At 46.6% G+C, this 20,208-nt stretch overlaps 1 protein-coding gene across 32 annotated transcripts in view; it reads left to right on the forward strand.

Annotated features, from left to right (window-relative positions):
- The window catches only part of KTN1 (kinectin 1), a 484,843-nt gene extending 464,971 nt beyond the window's left edge, over positions 1 to 19,872 (forward strand). For all 32 annotated transcript variants that reach the window (XM_085626790.1, XM_085626798.1, XM_085626810.1 and 29 more), the window contains 2 exons: positions 9,688 to 9,808; positions 19,382 to 19,872. In XM_085626790.1, the coding sequence (XP_085482916.1) occupies positions 9,688 to 9,808; positions 19,382 to 19,386 (126 nt within the window). In that variant the 3' untranslated portion in view covers positions 19,387 to 19,872. The remainder of the gene's footprint in view (positions 1 to 9,687; positions 9,809 to 19,381) is intronic.
- Positions 19,873 to 20,208: the final 336 nt, after the last annotated feature.

Here is a 20,208-nt window from a genome sequence, read left to right on the forward strand (position 1 = left end):
TGCTATGCAGAATGCACCAACTCACTCACGAATGATCACTCCGCCCAGAAGTCCTCCTTCCCTACCTGCAAAAATGCAGATTTCCTCTGATAGATCTGTTTGCCACAGCCGAAAACGCAAAATGCCCAGACTTCGCATCCTGGTTCCCAAGATGGTCAGGGATATTTGCCTGCGCTTTTCCACTTCTCCCTCTCAATCCAATGCTGGTTCGGAGGCTCAGACAAACATTTCTCACCTTGATCCTTGTAGCTCCCACCTGGGCATGTCAGCCCTGGTTCACAACACTACTAGATCACTCAGTAGTCCCACACGAGCACCTCGACATCAGGCCGGACCTTCTCACTCAGGATCAAGCACAAATAAGACACCCAGACCCTAAGATGCTCAACCTAGCAATTTGGCTCCTGGGGTCTTAAGAGTTTGCTTTTTTAAACTTACCATCAGAATGTATGTATATTCTGAAACAGACACGTAGACCCACAACTACAGCCTTTTATGCTGCAAAATGGAAAGGTTTTGTTTGCTACTGCCAACTTAAACAATTCAATCCTATCAAAGCCACTGTGCAGGACATCATTTGCAGAAGTCTAATTTAGCATACACTTCTATTTGATTGCATCTTGCTGCAATAGCTCCAAATAGACCACATCCATCACTATTTAGAATTCTAGTCATTAAAGCATTTATGGAAGGACTCAAACAAGTTATTCCACCTTGTGTACCTCCAGCACCCTCTTGGAACCTAAACCTCGTGCTTACTAGACTCAGTGGGACCACCTTTTGGGCCTTTGAACTCGTGCCCACTTCAATTTCTATCATGGAAAGTGGCATTTCTAGTTACCATTTCCTCACTCAGGCCTGTTAGAGAGCTCCAAGCATCAACTTTAGAAGAACAAATCTTTCAAGTACATAAAGAAAAATGTGGTCTTAGGATTGATCCTAAATTCCTACCGACTGTAGTTTCTCAGTTTCATCACTCAATTGAGCTACCTGTCTTTTTCCCTAACCCTTATTCAGTAGCAGTAAGAGCTCTCCATGCCTTAGACATAAAGGAGCACCTATGTTCTATATAGATAGAACTAAAACCGCCAGAAAAACAAAGCAACTCTTTATAGCTTTTTCTCCACCTCATAAAGGCAACCCTGTATTCAAGTCAGGCATAGCCAGATGGATAGTAAAATGCATTGAAACTTGCTACATCAAAGCCAAATTACCTTTACCTATAACTCCCAGAGCACGCTCTACTCGTAAAAAGGGAGCAACTATGGCTTTTTAGGAAATATCCCCATTGCTGATATTTGTAAAGCTGCTACATGTTCTACACCACATACATTTAGTAAACACTACTGTGTGGACGTGTTAGCACGCCAACAAGCCAATGTAGGTCAGGCAGTGCTATGTACCTTTTTCAAACTACTCCAGCTCCCACACACTAGCCACTGCTTTCAAGGAGGGTATGCTTTACAGTCTATGCAGAGCATGTGTAGCTGCTGCTACACATGCCATCGATCGGATTATATTACTTACCCTGTAAGCATCTGTTTGTGGCATGTAGTGCTTTAGAGTCACATGCGCCCTCCCTCCTCCCCAGATGCCTGTGGCCGTTGCAGTTGCGTTTTACACATTTCTATTAGCATGGACATCTTTATTTTGCCACTTTCCTTACACTCTCTTACCCGCCTGCTGGAAAAAAATCTAACAAAGGAGTTGATGCCCATGCAGAATATCACCGTGAGGAGGAGTCACTCTACCGCTCGGCTCAAAAGACTTCTTAGAAGAAAAAAAATTGCAACACTCTCACCCAACGTTAAATGGCAGAAGTAGGGAGAGCATGTGAATCTACAGCACTACATTCCACAAACAGATGCTTACTGGATAAGGGAAGGCTGTGCAGAAATAAACCATGTCACGGTGGATGGTGCTCTGCATTAAGGTCTGCTACGCATTGGCCAAAAAGCAACCTTCAGAGGGCTTGTGTGCTCATTCCACCAGAGAAAATGCTGCCGCCACTGCGTTAGCATGTGGAGTTCCGGTCCTGGACATCTGTTGGGCTGCAATGTGGGCTTCATTGCACACATTCACCAAACATTACTGCCTGTACAGTTTGTTCTGTCAGGATGAGCTCTCTGCCCGTTCGGTCTTGAGGGACTTTCTAGTCTAAATTGAGTTAGAATACCCACCTCCAGGGAGGTATTGCTTGAGTATCTATTCGAAGGTAAGTAGTCTACGGCTAGAAATCTCGATCAGATGATCAAGTTACTTAACTTAGCTAACTCATTATCTGGTAGAGACTTTATCTAGCTGCAGATACCTTACCGACCCACCCATCCTCCTCACTATGCGACCAGATTTTTAGGTACAGGCTTGTTCCCTGATCAAGGGCATAGTTTCACACACCAGTGGTTAGTGTTCTTGGTTCCACACTCCTGTTGTGAAAAGTTGCAAAAGAAACTGACGTCAGTGCGCTGGGGAGTTGCTTCTTTAGGCACCGCGTGCGCCACTTCTGGTGTAGGTGACACCAATGACGCCATGCGGAGCCGAACAACTCCACCTACCGGCACACAGGGGCACTGCTCACAACTTTCTGGATCCAGTCTGACACCTGGAGATTATTCTGAGGTAAGGAATCTGTGGCTAGATAGTTTCTACCAGATAAGGCGTTACCTAAACGAAGTAACTTGCTTGTTACTGATGGAAAGGAAGTTTAAAGAAAAAAAAAAAAACATCCACTTAAGCATGTTTTACTGATGGTTCTACTTTGGGAGTTTCCACTCTGGCAAAATTATTTGAACGTTGGACATGTCCCTATGGAACCACAGCGACTTTCCATGCGTGGGTGAATTGGATAACAGCAAAACATTGCAGATGTTCACCAAGGTCAATTAGGCTTTTGGCATCCCTGCAGGTCAATTTTGGTTGTACACATTTATGACCCTTATAGCTCACCTTATTTCAGGCGGCAAAACATGAAAACCAATCACACATATGTTCTTGCTTGCATTGCTCAACTTGGACAATGCTAATAGGATGCTCTTATATGGGATGATATTGACAATGCATGACCATGGGTTGGGTCATCTGGAGGACAAATTGCTGGATGACCTAAACAAGGGCTTCTTAGAAGGAAACTGGGGATAAGCAATAGCAAACCCTAAAAAGATCCCTTGCAACCCTCTTCAAACTTCTATAATTGAATTGCTCTGCCATGCGTACTTGACAGCAGCATCGCTTTTTTTGGTCAACACAAGGCGCACCCCTGGGTGCCAGATGTAAAGTGACAAATTTCCAATTGTTCCACTCCTAGGTGCCAAATGTAAAGGGACAAATTTTCAATTGTTCCACTTTTTTGCAGTTAGGTCGCAAACACATTGACTAACCTGATGGAGACATACCTCTTAAGATTACTTGTGCTACTAAAAGGAGTGAACAAATATGCAGGTTTATTTACCTGGCTTTGTTATTGCCAATTGTAAGATTTTAATGCCATGGAAGTCAGTGTTTGCCCAGGTTGACTGGTATGAGCACATGATACTCACCTACATTTGCAAGCTAAGATTCCTGGGTTTGAATTTTGTTTGGTTTTTATAGTTACTTGGAGGGGAGCAGGCTGGGTCCTTGGATGGATGCTAGGTATGGTTTTTTCTTTTATTGCTATCAAATGCACCTATGTGTCCATCATCCAAATTTTTTCATAGTTTGATATGTTTTCTATATAGAACATAACAGAAGTAATTTACAAAAACTTGGTATTCACCAACAATGTTTCAAGTTCGTGAAGTTGCAGAGTTTATAAAATGGGTTTTGTCAGCACACAAATGCTACAAAATTGTATTTTGTAGGAATAATCATCTCCTAAATGTTTTTACTGGAGATTTGCACACAGATGAGCTTCTATGATGGTGACAATGATAGAAACGTTGTTGTGAACTTTTCCCACATTAGCAAACGCATACAGTAAAGTAATCGCATCCAGGTGCAGATAGAAGGGTTTCTTCATTTAGTTGTTGCACATCACAAATAATTAGATGTCGTGCCATGTTACATGCCTCACTACCAACATGCTAACAAAGCTCAGGCAAGTTACCAACTTGATGTGAACAGCTAATCGGGAACATTCAGTATATGATCCCAATGGTTTGGGTTTGGTCTTATGTTCAGGTCTAGGTGGTTCTGAGGCTTTGTGTTCAACCTTCAAAGCTACATGTCATTTGTATTAAAAAATACATTGAACACTTCAACATCCCAAATCATTCTGCCACAGTCCAACATACATGAAGGGCAGGGGCTAATACAGGATAGCACACACCTCCCTTCTCACAAAAGCAACAAAACGTAGATGTGGAGCATAATCTAGCTATCAACCTGATAGCCCCAGAGTAGTTTGGATGGTCTGGTACACCGACCTGCTGAGTCTGTGACTGTCCACAACCCATCTAGCACTGTGGGAGAACCTGCTCTACCAACAACAGGGCATGGTTGGAATGGGGAGCACACTGCCTCAGCAACCCCAAATATAATGTGTTTTTATCTGTACTGATGACGGATGATATCCAGAAACACGTGTCTACAGACTTACAGCACTAATCTGCACCAACTTTGGTGGAATACTCCAGTGAAATTTGAAGTAAGCATGTACCATGAACTGCATTGACCAGAATGCTAAGGGGCGAACTGTGCTGGGAGGTGAAGCAGTTGGCTCCCACCCATTCCTGTTTGAAAAGGCTCCCTTGAGCCATTGAGCCGACGAGCTTGTGGAGATGCACCTGTGCGCCTCTGAGAAGTACTGAGACCTGAAAAGATTGTGGCAGCCTGCTCAGCAACCCCAAATAAAATTTGTTTTTATCTGTACTGATGACGGATGATATCCAGAAACCTGTGTCTACAGATTTACAGCACTAATCTGCACCAACTTTGGTGGAATACTCCAGTGAAATTTGAAGTAAGCATGTACCATGAACTGCATTGACCAGAATGCTAAGGGGCAAACTGTGCTGGGAGGTGAAGCAGTGTGCTCCAACCTCTTCCAACAGGGCATGGTTGCACACACAATCCCCCTCAGCCTACACCTGTATGCACGGAGATTGAACGGGACCAGCTGAGCTGATTCTATCTATCCAAGGACTGCTGGCCGTCCATGAACTCTCTCTATTCTGGACATCTGGCAAAGTTTGTGGCCTGGTATGAGGAATGTCAGGTGATTCGCTGCTGGATAAACTTTCTGATCTTACGTTTGTCTTGTATTTTGCCTAGCAAGACCTTGCTAAGGGCACAGTTAAATATTATTTGTTAGACTTTTTACATTTGCCAGATCAACCCTCTTTGTCACTAGTTATGTAGCGCTTTTGAAAGGGCTGACATTCATTTCCTCCTGCACCATTTGTTATGCCGTAATGGGACCTTAATTTGGTTCTTACTTTCTTAATGTGCACCCCTATGTAATCCACTTTACTGCAAAATCCTTACATTTCCGTTATAACAGCATGCATGGTAAAGGCATATTTATTGTAAAATCCTGTGTGGTAAAGGCATGCATGGTAAAGATGCATGCGCTGTAAAGCCTGCGTGGTAAAGGCATGCCGGGTTCAGGCGTCGTCATAAAGACTGTTTCCCCCATCTTTATGCAAAGAATTAGACTTTTGGATAAGCTCTGCTTCAGTACTGCTTTTTTCCTTCTTAGAAGCAGAGAACCCCTCAAAAGTTGGTCATCCTCTTGATGCTCTTTAGTCCGCATGATGTAAAAGCTAAGTGGCCATTTGGAGTCCAAATGGTGAAGCCTCTCCTCCGCTTGTGAAGGACGTGACAGGGAGAAGAAAGCTTAGAGTGTGATGGACTGCCTCACATGGAACGGTGACACCAGTTTTGGCAGAAATGAAACCACAGTCCGAAGTACTAGCTTGTCTGGAAAGAAGGTGGTACACAGTGGTGGCACTGCCAGCGCCTGCAGTTCATTAACTGGCAGGTGGAAATAATTGCAATAGAGAATGTGGTTTTAAGGGTGTGTAATCTCAATCAGCAGTAGTGTATAGGCTTGAAATATATTTATAAATACATATGATTGAAGGCCTAAACGCATTGGTGTTCCATTGTGGGTGTTGCTGATAAATAAAAACTACAAATAAATATTGACTGAGCTCCTGGATTTCAAGTGGCATCTCTGTTGTAGTGGAAATCACAGGGAAAGTGCGGCTGAATCATCCAACAGTGTTTGTTTCAGGAGGGAATATATACATTGAGTGGCATGGATAATTTTAGGGTTTAGAGTGGATGTAGGTTTTAGAGTGGCAAGGGTAATTTTAGTGTTTAGGTTGGTTTTGGGGTATTGGAAGGCGAGGGTGTTTTTAGGGTTAGAGTGGGTATGGGTTTTTGGATGGCAAGGGTAATTTTAGCGTTCAGATTGGGTATTTGGAGATACATATATATATATATATATATATGTATGTGTGTGTGTATATATAGTGATCTATATATAGCGATAGATATTATGCTTACCTTACCTGATAAATTTTTACATGTAATGCCTTTACCATACATGCCTTTACAACGGAAACATTTTTCGTTGTAAAGGCATGCATGGTAAATATACGTTTGTTGTAATGACAGCGTGCTATTGGCATGTGTGGTTCCGTCATATAACTATAAAGATGTGCTAGATCTTGCCTAAAAGGAGCCTTTAGAGAGATTTTGAGCTCTGTCTACTGAAGTTAAAACTACCGCTATGGCTTTGACCCAGAGGTGTTGTGGTGCTGGACATGTGCCATGCAGAGACATGAGCATCCGTTCACACCTTCAAGTGGCATTACTGCCTTGACTCTCATGTTTGCAGCGAGGGCTTTTCTGCCTGCTTGGCCCCGCAGGATTTCCTAGTGTGAAGTCCACTGTTCAGACCCTCCCCCTTTTGGGAGTTCTGCTTTGATACCTATTCAAAAAGTGAGTAATCTGGAGTTGGACTTATCCATCAGAAGAGCAAGTTACTTCCCTTTGGTAATGTTCCTTCTGGTAGATACGCTGCGTAAGAGTAGATTCCACCAACTTGCCCTTCTTCCTCTTCTGTGGAGGATGCTACTAGGTATTTATAAAACTCACCACTAGATTTTCCACACTGTCAGACTGCTTAGTCGGTCACTGACTATCCATGTCGGAGGAGCTGAATATTTGGTTGTAAGCAGACGTCAGTGCACAGATGTTACACCTACATAGTGCTTTGTGCCTTCACTTACGGAGGCATGAAGAGGTTGCTGGGTACTACGACAGCGCACTGGACAAATTGCTCAAATATTCCAAATCCAGTCTGGCGCAACGGATGTTCAGCTCAAAAGTTGAGGAATCTACAGTTAGAGTATCCACCAGAAAGAGCTCTACAAAAGATAGGTAACATATTCATTATTGCCACCTGGTCACCAACAGATTCACTACATGGAATAGAAACCACGGTACCTGTGCTCAGTGCATGCAAGTGAGTTGATTCTATCAAGAGCTCAGATTGACTCTCAAGATCATTAAGTATGGCTGCCTTTATCCATTGCATCCCTGGGGGTTGACGTCTGACTCTTCTAGATTTGCCAAGGCAGCATTTCCCCTTCACTACACTCCATGAACCCCTGAGGGAGGCCAGGATTTGGGGGTAGAATTATAGATCACTTGCCATTGCTGCCCTATATCCAGTTTGTCATTTGCCACGGCTTCCTGGATCCGGGGCCTGTGGGTTTCTTTCTGTCACCACTTGGTGGCCCCCAAAAAGCATGTACATTGGCTGCCTGTACTGCATTCATGTGATTGCTTTTCTCAGCTCATACCCAACCAAAACCATTAAATATACTCCTCTCGGGTAGTAAGCTAGTCCCCACGCTCATCTATGTCTTACAATTCTGTTCCACTAAGCTACGTTCTAAAAGCAGTGCATTCTCTACTTATGCATGAAACCCTCACTTGTTCCCCTCCATAGCATGCTTATGCTTATAAATCAGGAAAATACACCACTCTAGTCAATCATGCATGGCTTCCACATAGACCACACTGCAAAGAAGCACTGTTCCAGCTAAGACATACGAGTAACACATAAAATGTTAATTATGTCTACTCCTAGATAATACAAGCGACAAATCCCTCCCTCTTTACATGGTAGGATCATACTTCACACGGCATACAACAGATGTTATTTCACAGAAACTAAGAAAAACAAACATTTAATTAAAAATTGTTGCTCGCTGCAATGAAGTCGTCGATTTTGACAACCCGCAAATACGAGCTGTTTCTTTAATTTATTTACAAGTTGCAAGTCACAGGTATTATACTGTAGCAGTATATGTTGTGCTTGACAAGGAGATAACATGAGTCAGAATGCAGGACACGCTGACCTCATCATTCTGCAGCACTCAGACATGCACATAGGGCAAGGTCCAATACATGGTACCACAGCATAAATTACTATTCAGATTTCCTGTAATATTTGCGAAGAATGTGTATGTTTTTGGTGCTTTAAGTGGCTCAGTCACCTAACAGTCTCTCAGGAACAAGACTAACTCTGCCAATCTGAGCTATCCGCTATGAGTGATGTATTATTGCTGAGCCTTTGTAGCTCAGAATGCTCAGAAAACATTTATATCTTTTACTAAATTTGTATGTCATCTTTCCTTTAATATACATCCCATAGATGAACCCCACTCTTCAGAGTATGCTGGAGAATGTTGGCCTTTCCTCTGCATCAGGACTGTTAGTCAGCAGTTGTAACCTAAAATACAAAAGGTCATTATGGGTCTGAGCCTCTGTAGTAAATGTACCTATTTTTTTGTGGGTTTTTTTAGGAAACCTAACGGCAGACGTAACATTGGTTGACTGCTGCAGCACATTGATGTTTGAATGTCAGTGTGCTGATGCTTTCAAAAACAGTTGTAGTCTTATTTTACAGATTCACATTCCATGTATTGCACCTTTTGCTACCTGTAACATACACACAGATGCCAGGGGCCAGGTAATAGGTGCAGCAAACAATAAGACATACATAAATAATGACAAGATCACAACAAAACATAAGGAGATGCAGCGCTCACTTAGAGGTTGGCAGATACACAGCATCTGCCAAATTACAGCAGATCCCCCATCTATAAAACTCACAGATCCCCACCCTATTTAGAGGTGGGAGGATTGCTGAGTTTCCCACGGTGGAGACTTTGCCTGCTCTACTGGTAGAAATCCTTGGTCTTGTGGTCCAGACGCAACTGGATCCCCCCAGTCACAGGGCTAGTCACCCCGCTCAATGCAGGGCTAACCATCATCGCTAACATGCGCAGGGAAATCGATTAGGGACTCTCTGCTGACAAGGACATTGTTTTTTCCAACTAGTTCTTGGAGTTTGTTTCAGTAAAACAAACACATTTTCCAACATGGTACAACAAACTACTTGAGCTTTAGTGGACCCCCCACACTATTGGATGCACTGAAGGTACAGAGATCCCCAGTTATGAAGGATGGGCCTCCAGCAGAAGAGCGAGTGTCGAAGCCTCCGCTAACTTGTCGGGCTGTCTGCCATAGTATAAATGATACCCCAGAATAAAATGTAGTAATCAGACTTTCTTCACACACAATATATATTTTCATTAGTGTGACATTTTATGATATTTTACTATTAACTCATTCTCTTGATTAAATTTTGTTTTGTACTGAAGTTTGCTTTTTTTCTTTTTCTTCCAGGAGACGGATAGGAAAGGGATGATGGCAACTAGTTTAAACCAGACCGTGTCGCAGTTACAGCAGCTGTTTCAAGCATTAAACCAGCAGCTTACAAAGGGAAATGAACACTTCCAGATAATAGGTAAGCAATGCCTGTCCTGCTCATACCTGATCCAGCCAATTTGACTATTGCGGTTCTCATTATGTTTCTGGCCACATATTTGTAATTAGTAAACAATTTTTGTATATTTGGCTGTGAATGGCATAAATAAATACAACCCAGATAAAACTACAAATATTACAAAATGATCACTTTTGTAAGATAATAATTCACAGATTCCTCCTCACTAAATATTACACTCTGATACGATCTGAAACTTATTATCGATTTGATTGTTTAGCTCTCAGGCACCACCACCATTTGAGTTATAGATTAGTTTAATTAGTTATACATTTAAAAAAAGATTTATATTTTTATTGTATTATCAAGAAACCGATGCAATTGCAGAATGACATCCGAATAATCCGAAATACTGAGCAGGATCAATCGCCTTACCTACAAGACTTGAACTCTTCCCAATGTAATCTAGCCCAGTCAAAGCATTGCCCCTCTAAAATAATCCATCCAAGTTCCCCAATTGTTTCTGGTTTTTTGGGACATCCTCTGGTCTTTTAAACCACCTCTTATGCCTGATCACAGCAGTTCATCCCACTGAGCCTTTTGGTGACTGGGACTGTTTTCAACCTCGAGTGGTGAGAGATATCTCTCTTCCCTAACAAGAAACCTATTTCAACTAGTGCCTGTGTGCTTCCAGTCTCTCCCTAGTCATCCAGCAACCCAGTATTAACAATTTGGGGTTCATACTGATGGGCCGTCCTGTCACCATTTTAAGGATGTGACGGATGTGTGATCAGTAATTACATTAAGAACTGGACAATCCTATTGCATGTGCATAAAGGAGCCTCCCCAACTGTCACACCTGAGGTAGTTCAGGTTCTGGCTCTTGCCCATCTTCATTACCCCTTGGGGATTTATTACACCCTAAGGAAATATTTCAGTTACATCAGGCGTAAGCGGGGTGGACTGGCAGGGTTCAGCGTGACATTTTTGCTTTGGTCCATTATGCTTCTTCACTGGACCAGACTCCTGTTACCTTCAGTATCAAAGGGCCTGAAAGGGGTCGGTGGTTGTTAATATGGGAGATGACCCTTTCTCCCCAGGGTTACTACAGTTAGCTTGGCCTCCAGTGGATTGTCAAGTAAGATAGTCATATCCCTTTTATGTTCCTCTAACCCTTGCAGTATTTGGAGGTACTTGCACTTCATTGCCACTCTGCTGCACCCAGAGTGACTGTCCGTGGTTCATATGTCCATTTTACAGCAGGACGTGCAAGCCCTTTTGGTTAAAGGGGCTATTGAGAGGTTGCCTGCACCAGAAGTAGGTCCTGGTTGATAATTCCGCTACTTTTGGGTGCCAAAGAAGATGAGGGTCTCTGTTCTATTTTTGACCTGCACCCTCTTTCTCCGAAAGGAAAAATTCAAGATGCTCACACTGTCCCAGGTCTTGGCTGTCCTGAACCCTGGAGACTGGATGGTAGCGTTAGACCTGCAGGACACCTATTTCCATATACCAGTCCTGTAGACCGATCAGCACTACCTGCAGTTCACGTTGGGCCAGGATAATGTTCAGATCTGAAAGAGACACGTTAGTGATAGATTCCTTACCTTAGAATATCCCCAGGCATCAGACTGGATCCGGAAAGTTTTTTGTAACAGTACCCCTGCGCGTCAGTAGGTGGCGGCGTGCGGCTCTGCGTCCGTCGCTGGCATCGGAAGCACCGAGATGACGTCACGGAGACTACTTAGGCGCCACCCATACACGATGACATCGGTTCTTTCTTTTTCCGCGCCAGCAAGCGCAGATCCGGATAGAGCACGTACCTTAGTCACTTTTTGACTACTCTTCTTTTGTCTCCCCTTTTTTCTCCTGGTGCACGTAGGGATGCCTGGCTTTAAGTCTTGTGGGGCCTGCCGTCGCAACATGTCGGTGGCGGACCCCCATGATGTTTGCCTCTACTGCCTGGAGACCGAACATGACTCCCGGGACTGTCGAGCCATGGCCCCGAAGGCCTTGAGGGAGCGGCGCCAGAAACTGCTGGAGGTCCGGCACTCGTCCCAACGCCGCACCAGGTCCAGGGACCATTCCCGGGACCGCTCGCGGGGCCGCAGTCGTCGCTCCTCGGGCTCCAAGTCTTTGCCGGCAGATTCCGGTAAGCGACGACATAAAAAGAAGTCGAAGAAGCGTATTCTCTCACTGACGTCCCCCCGTCAGTCCTCGGATGCGGACGAGGGGGACAGGGGTTCTGCCCCTGCAGCTCCCTTGGAGCCTGGGAGTCCCGCGGCCTACCCGCCTTACCCGGGTCTGTCTGCGACTCCCGAACAGATGCAAGAGTTTCTTGCCACCATGGACCGCCTTTTTAGGCCTCGGGCTCCCGCGTCCAGATCCTGTTGGCGCCGCCGGCGGATCCAGCTTCGGCGCCACAGGATCCTACGCCGTTGGCCCCGGCCCCACGAGGTCCAGCTCTGCCGGCTCCGGCTCCGGCGCCGCTCTCGGCTCCGCCTCCGGCACCGCAGTGGGTGCCGTTTGTTTCACCCTTGCCCCGGTTCCAGCACCATTTCGTTCCTGCCTGGGATCCGCATTGGGAGACGGTGCTGGTCCGACCCCGGCCGGCGCCGTTCATGGCGCCGTTTCCGACGCATTTTGTCCCTGCTCCGTCTCTGCCACTGCGGCCGGTTCCTCCTGCAACGGAGGTGGAGGATGACTGGGAGGGGTCTGAGGACCCTCTTGCCCATCAATGTGACTACGAGCAGGACTGGGTGGATGATCTGGAGGACGCAGGCGACCTTGATGTCTCTTCTGACCCGGGGTTTGCCTCTCCCCCGCCTCCGATGGAGGAGGGTGCTTCCTACACGATGGTGCTCCGTCGGGCTGCCGAGGTCCTCAACCTTGATCTTCCTACGGTGGTCCTCAAAACTAATCTCGTTACTGAGGTGCTCCAGACGGCGTCGACTTTGTCGGAGCCACTGCTTCCCTTCAACGACGCCCTCACCGATGTCCTGTTCGGCACTTGGTCGCGGCCGGCTTTAGGGGCCCCTGTGGATAAGAATGTCGCTAGGCGTCACCGCCCGTCGCCTGGTGACCCTGCGTTTCTGACCACTCATCCCACACCTGAGAGTCTGGTCATCCAGACCTCGACGTCGCAGAGTGCCTTTCCCACGGCTCCACCAGACAAGGACTCTAAGAAGCTGGAACAGTTCGGTAAGCGGTTGTTCTCCTCGGCCAGCTTGGGGCTGCGGTCGGTGAACACCGCCTGCTTATTGGGCCACTATTCCCACGTGGTGTGGGATACGGTTGCTCAGGTGATGCCTCAGTGTCCTGAGGAGGTCCATGCTGTGCTTTCCCAGGCGGTTGCTGAGGGTAAGGATGCAGCTAAGTTCACCATTCGGTGTGGTTTGGACACCGCTGACTCGCTGGGCAGGGCTATTTCTACGACTGTGGTGCTGCGACGCCACGCCTAGTTGCATTCTACTGGGTTCTCGCCCGACGTCCAGAGCTTGCTCATGGACATGCCCTTTGACTGCACTTGCCTATTTGGTGATAAGGCCGACAGTGCGCTGGAGCGTTTTAAGGACTCGCGGGCCACAGCCAAGTCCTTGGGTCTTTCCACGAAGAGCCCAGCCCTCCTGGTTTTCGTTCCTTTCGTGGCCAAGGCAGCGGCGCCCAGGCACGTTCCTTCAGCAAGCCTCTGCAGAACCAGTCTCCGCGCGGCCGCAGGTGCTGCTTCCGCAGAGGCGGCTCTGGAAATCAGCATGGTGACTCTCCAGCAGGAAGTTGTGGCCCTCTTGGCCAAGGGGGCCATAGAGTGCGTTCCTGGGCCAGAAGTAGGGAGTGGTTGTTATTCCCACTACTTTCTGGTCCCCAAGAAGGACAAAGGGGCTCTGCGTCCCATCTTGGACCTCCGGAACGTCAACCGCTCTCTCCGGGAGGAGAAGTTCAAAATGCTGACTCTGGCTCAGGTCTTGGCTGCCCTCGACCCTGGAGACTGGATGGTAGCGTTGGACTTGCAGAACGCATATTTTCACATCCCTGTCCTGCCGGCCCACCGGCGTTGTCTGTGGATCACGGTAGGCCAGGAGCATTTTCAGTTTGCCGTGCTTCCCTTCGGCTTTACCAGCGCCTCTTGGGTGTTCACGAAAGTGATGGCGGTGGTCGCAGCTCATCTGCGCAGGTCAGGGGTGTCAGTCTCCCTTACCTCGACGACTGGTTGTTGAAGGCGGGCTCGCCCCAGGCAGTCGTCAACCACCTTCAGACTACGGCCGACCTCCTGCATTTGCTGGGGTTCTCCATCAACGTGCCGAAGTCGCACCTAAGTCCCTCTCAGAAGCTCCCCTTCATCGGAGCAGTTCTGGATTCGACTCTGTTTTGGGTTTATCCTCCCGAGCAGCGGTTCCGGGATATTCAGGCTATGATTCCGATCTTTCAGCCTTTGTCCCGGGTTTCAGTCAGGATGACCCTCAGGCTTCTGGGCCTGAAGGCCTCCTGCATCCTGCTGGTGACACCGGCCCAATGGCATATGCGGGCTCTGCAGTGGGACCTGAAGTTCCAGTGGGCACAGCATCAGGGCAACCTATCCAGTCATGTCCAGATCTTGGAGGGCACTGCACGGGAATTGCAGTGGTGGCTCACGAATCGCGATTAGGTCAATGGCAGATCTCTCTCCCTTCCCCAACCGGCGCACACAGTGGTGACGGATGCGTCCCTCCTGGGATGGGGAGGCCACTTGGGAGAGGCGGAGATCAGAGGCCTCTGGTCTCCGGCCGAGTCCCCGCTCCATATCAATCTGTTGGAGCTTCGGGCGATCCGACTTGCACTGAAGGCATTCCTTCCCTCCGTCCGGGGAAGTGTGGTGCAGGTGCTCACGGACAACACCACCGCCATGTGGTATTGCAACAGGGCGGGGTGGGGTCCTGGACCCTATGTGAGGCGGCTCTGCACCTCTGGACATGGTGAAACATCAAGGCATCACCTTGATGGTTCAACTCCTGGCAGGTTCTCTGAACGCCAGGGCGGACGAACTCAGCCGCCGGTGCTTGATGGATCACGAATGGCGTCTGAGATCTGACATGGTGCAAGGTCTCTTTCAGCAGTAGGGCGAGCCTTGGTTAGTACTATTCGCCACCGAAGAGAACGCACAATGTCTTCAGTTCTGCGTGTTGGAATTTCCAAGGTGGCACTCGCCAGGCGACGCTTTTCGCCGCAAGTGGAATTGCGGTCTTACGCCTTTCCGCCTACATCACTTCTGCCCAGAGTGCTGAAGAAGATTCGGCGCGACCGGGCCCAAGTCATCCTTGTGGCTCCGGATTGGGCACGGAGATACTGGTATCCCGAGCTACTCAGCATGGCAATCGATCCCCCGATCCATCTGCCTCTTCGGTAGGAGATTGAGCGGCGACAGTTGACAGCTTTCGATCTTCCTCCCGAAGTCTGTGATATCATTCTGGCAGCCAGGTGTCCCTCCACTAAAACGGTATACGCCTGCAGGTGGAGCAAGTTTGTGGCATGGTGCACAGCGAAGGCTGTGGATCCACTTTCTGCCCCTCTTTCTGAAGTCCTTCTGTTCCTTCTTTCTTTGGCCCAGCAGGGCTCTGCTCTGGGCACTATCAAAGGTTATCTTTCGGCCATCTCCGCCATTTTACGGCTTCCAGATCAGCCTTCGCTTTTTAAGTCCCCGGTTGTTAACCGTTTCCTGAAAGGCATTACGCACACGTTTCCTCCCGTGCCGTTCATAATGCCTCAATGGAACTTAAACCTTGTCTTGACATATCTGATGTGCGCTCCCTTCGAGCCCCTTCATAACTGTCCTTTGCGTCTTCTCGCGCTCAAGGCAGCTTTCCTGGTAGCTATCACCTCTGCCAGAAGGGTGAGTGAGCTCCAGGCTCTTTCTTCCAAGCCCCCTTTCCTTTCCGTTTATCCGGACAAGGTGGTTTTAAGGACCCGTCCTTCTTTCTTGCCAAAGGTGGTCACGCCCTTCCACATTGGGCAGACCATCACTTTGCCCACCTTCTTTCCGCCTCCGCATCCTTCAAGGGAGGAGGAGAGGCTCCACCGTCTGGACCCAAAACGTGCCCTCGCATTCGATTTGAAGCGTACACAGCAGTTCCGGGTGGATGACCAACTCTTTGTTGGCTATGTGGGTGCCAAAAAAGGTCGGGCTGTGCACAAACGGACCATCTCTCGGTGGGTCGTTCTGTGCATCAAAGCATGTTACTCCTTGGCTAAGAAGGAGCCTCCTGTGGGGCTGCGTCCCCATTCTCCCAGAGCAACTGCAGCCACTACTGCCTTGGGACGCGGCGATTCCATGTCTACCAGAGGCAATAGCAGGCTTAACAGCATGCCAGGAGGGGAATGCAACAGAGGCTCCTGCAGGGGTAACAGCAGGGGCAAGGGATCCAGGACCACTTAATAGTGACTTGCCCTACCCTCCTGCCCCCTCGCCCCTATTCGCACGTCACATGTTAGGGGGAGGTGACTAGACTTCCTCTCTTGCTGGGTGGAAATCATGTCCAAAACCTGGGTCCTAGCCACAATCCAGTAGGGCTATTGCCTTGAGCTACACACAACCGCTTCAAACATCCTGGACGATTGGCTGATCAAGAGCAGTTGCAAGCTGCTTGGCCTAGCGCACATCCAACCTTCCATGTCCATGCCATAAACGCTACCAAGCCTTATTTGCAGTCCAGCCCTTCTTTGGGCCCGCATTTAAGCGAGTCTCAGAGAAAGCGTACCTCAATCAAGGGAGATTCACAGCATTTCAGTAGCTTCTTCCTCCTTTTCAGCCCAGTTGTCTGCTAATAATTCGTACTGACATGCGCCTTCTAGGAATGATGGCCCCCTGTATCGCTATTGTTCTGCCAGCAAGATTTCACATGCGCCCTCCTCCAAGAGTGCCTTGTGGCTCAGTGTTCTCAAGCAGAGGGGTCACTGGGAAGATCTAGTGTTGGTACAGGCCAAAGTGCACCATTCTCTGCATGTTCTCATGACAACAATGTATTGCAAGGCAGGCCTTTTGCTGAAACAGTATTGCAAGTGACCATTACTATGGATGACTCTCTCACAGGCTAGGGCATTGCACCTCAGCAACTTGACTGTTCAGGGAGAGTGGCCCTTCCAACAACCGATTTGCCAGATCAACTGCTTGGAACTACTAGCCATTCACTTAGCTTGCAAAGCCTTCTTACAAGTCATTCAGGGCAATGTGGACTGGTCAAGACAGACATGACTGCAATTTACTACCTACAGAAGAGGGTAGCACACACTCCTCTCAGATCTTTCTTACTCCAGGAGTAGGGATTGAGCACTCTCTGCAACATTCACCTTATGGGGAAATATCACCCAGAGGCGGGCGGACAACAACTTTACTGGCCTGCTCAGCTGCTGTGCCCATGCAGGTAAGTCCGGGTAGGGGGGGGGGGGGGATTTTGAAGGAAATGTATTTAATTTTCCCTCTTCATCATCCGTAGAAATACCCCCTCACCTGGCCCTACTGCCCCAACGCTCTTACCTGCACGGGCAGCAGCTGCTGCTCAACAGGATGTATCAACAAGTCCACGAGTAAGAACTCCACTCCAGAAAACAAATGCCCAAACTGCCAGGTACTCATACCACAGTACATGGGCAATGCAGTATGGACAAATTGGTTAGGTATATTGGTCAATGCTTTTCCACCACTCTCACTACTTCCCTGTGTGATAAGGAAACTTAGGCAAACAACACTAACCTTCATTCTGGTACAACCAACCTGAGCCAGACTGCTCTGGTACTCCACTGTCCTGGAGATGTCCCTCACCCCTCATGAGAGACTTGTGCTTAGGCCAGAAATTCTCAAACAGAAGCAATGTCAGGTGAGGCATCCAGATTACCGACAGCTCAACCTTATTTGGCACCTGAGGTCCTAGAATTCGGGTACCTCAACCCTCCTCAGGAATGTATGTCCATCTTAAAGGAAGCCCGACGGCCCATAACACAGGCTTGTTATGAGGCAAAATGGGTATGGTTTATTCACTACTGAATTTCCAAGGACCTGGACCTGCTAAAGCCTACTGTTCAGGATATTATTGCCTACCTTTGCACTTGCAGAAATGAGGCCTTGCCTGCAGCTCTATTTGCTGACTTTTAACTGCAGTTGCAGAATAGGGAACATTTGTCCCTCTTCAGAATCCCGGTTATTAAGGCCTTCATGGAGGGTCTCAAGAGGGTAATATCCCCTAGTGCCACATGCTTCTAGGTTGAATCTGAGTGTTGTCCTCAACGGGCTCTTTGGTTGCTCTCCTGGAAAGTGGCCTTTGTATCGGCCATTACTTCACTTAGTCGTATTACCAAACTCCAGGCACTAATTCTGCAAGAGCCCTCTATCCAGGTCCACAGGTACAGTGTTGTTCTTAGAACCAACCTTAAGTTCTTCCCTAAAGGGGTATCACCCTTCCTCCTTAACCATACCATAGAGCTCCCAATCTTCTTTCTGCAGCCATATTCCATTGTGGATAAAGAACTGTACATGTTAGATGACGGAAACGTTCTCGTACTATATTGATAGTACGTACCAAGCCATTCTAAAAATCAGATCACCTCTGACTCGTTTGCAAAGCCTCAGAGGTCACCCCATATCCAAGGTAGGCATTGCTAGATGAATAGTCAAACCTATTCAAACATCACAAAGCAAAGAGGGTCCTACCTGCTCCACCCAGGACGCAGTTCACCAGCATAATAGGAATAACCATGGGCTTTCTAAGCAACGTCTCACTAGAGGAAATTGGTAAGGTAGCCACTTGGTCAACACCACACCCATTTACCAAGCACTACTGTGTGGATATCGTAGTCCATCAGAAGGCATTGGTAGGCCAGGCGGTGTTAAGGAACTTATTCCATATATCAGTTTCATCCACACTCTAGCCACTGCTTCAGCAGGGCACGGATTTACAATTAATGCAAAACGTGTATTTACAACCACGCATGCTGCGAGCGAAAAACGTTACTTACTGTGTTAGCATTGGTTTGTAGCATGCATTGATGTAGATTGACACAAATCCACCCTCCTCCCTGGATGCCAGAAATGATATCACGTTTTTTGAAAACTTTTTGCCAACCTACAATAAACATGGCACATTATATTACTTTTAATGTACACACCACATTCATCAGTTGAGCAAAAAAACTCTAAAGTGGAGTCTGTGCCCATCTGCATTGTGGACTTAACAAGAAGTTGGACAACATCCCTTGACTAGGATCTTTTTCGAAGAAAAAACAAGTTACAATGTCCGAGCCCCACACTAGATGGCAGGTATATGCAAAGCATGTGAATCCACAGCAGTACACACTATCAACAGATGCTTGCAGTGTAAGTTATATTTTCCTTCTTTTCTGTGTTTGCAATGTCAGGATTCATATTTGTTTGGTTCTTTATGCACCTATGTAGTTCTAGTGCTTTTTCTATTTTTAATGTCATCAATTTAATAAACTACATTGTGTGTAAATTATTGAAATGAAACCTTCTATCCAACTAGTCAAATTTAAAAGTTGTTCTTTGTCTAAAGAAAGGTTTTAAAACCTAGCACCTGTTTTGTTGCCAAACTCACAATGTTCCAATTTACATTGCAGAATGAAGACATAAAGAGAAATTATTCATTTGAGGATATCAAAAGGCATTGTATTATATTTTGCCAAATGAAAGCCTTATTTATGTGTCCACACTTTCTACTTTGTCAGAAACACTGAACATTGTCTTTTCTAATCCTTGTTGAACTACTGATTTTAAAAAGAAACATGATAACTCTGAGGTACACTTCAGAGTTTAGTTTTATAATAAAATTCTATTGGATAATTTGATCTTTGCATTCCTGAAGACACGGACAAATTGTAATCATTTGTTTTTTATTTTGCTCAATAAAATGTACTTAGTTGAATGAAGATTGATGAAGACAATAATGTATGACAGTAACAATTTATTACACATGTAAACTGTTTACTTAAATATGTTTTTAATGACGCTGCCTCTGACTTCATCCTCAAATAAACACTCCCTGTTTGTTGCTATAATTTAATCAGTTTTTTGTAATAGGGTCAGAAATAAAGGGATGCTTAATATTCAACAAGGCTCTCTTGGAGGTTTTTTCCCAAAATGGATTTGATAACATCCTCTGATCATGGTGCAGATGCTTTGTGTTGAAGGATGTAATTACGATCTCATTTTAAGTCTCCCCACCAGACAGCACAAGCTGTCTGTTGGAGAAAAAACCTATTGTCAGCTTAGACTACGCCCATTCTTTACCATTAGTTAGCGCTGTTGTCCTTCATTTGCTTCCTTTTATTCATCTACTTGTGTGCGCTTTAGTTCCTTTTCTTGTGTTGGTCTCTTCCATGTAGCATGGACATATTACTTGTGTCTTCCACTGCTCGCTTTTGAAGCACTACATGTTTATTTTTGT

The sequence above is a fragment of the Triturus cristatus genome, chromosome 9 (genome assembly GCF_964204655.1).
Source record: "Triturus cristatus chromosome 9, aTriCri1.1, whole genome shotgun sequence".
NCBI lineage: Eukaryota > Metazoa > Chordata > Amphibia > Caudata > Salamandridae > Triturus > Triturus cristatus.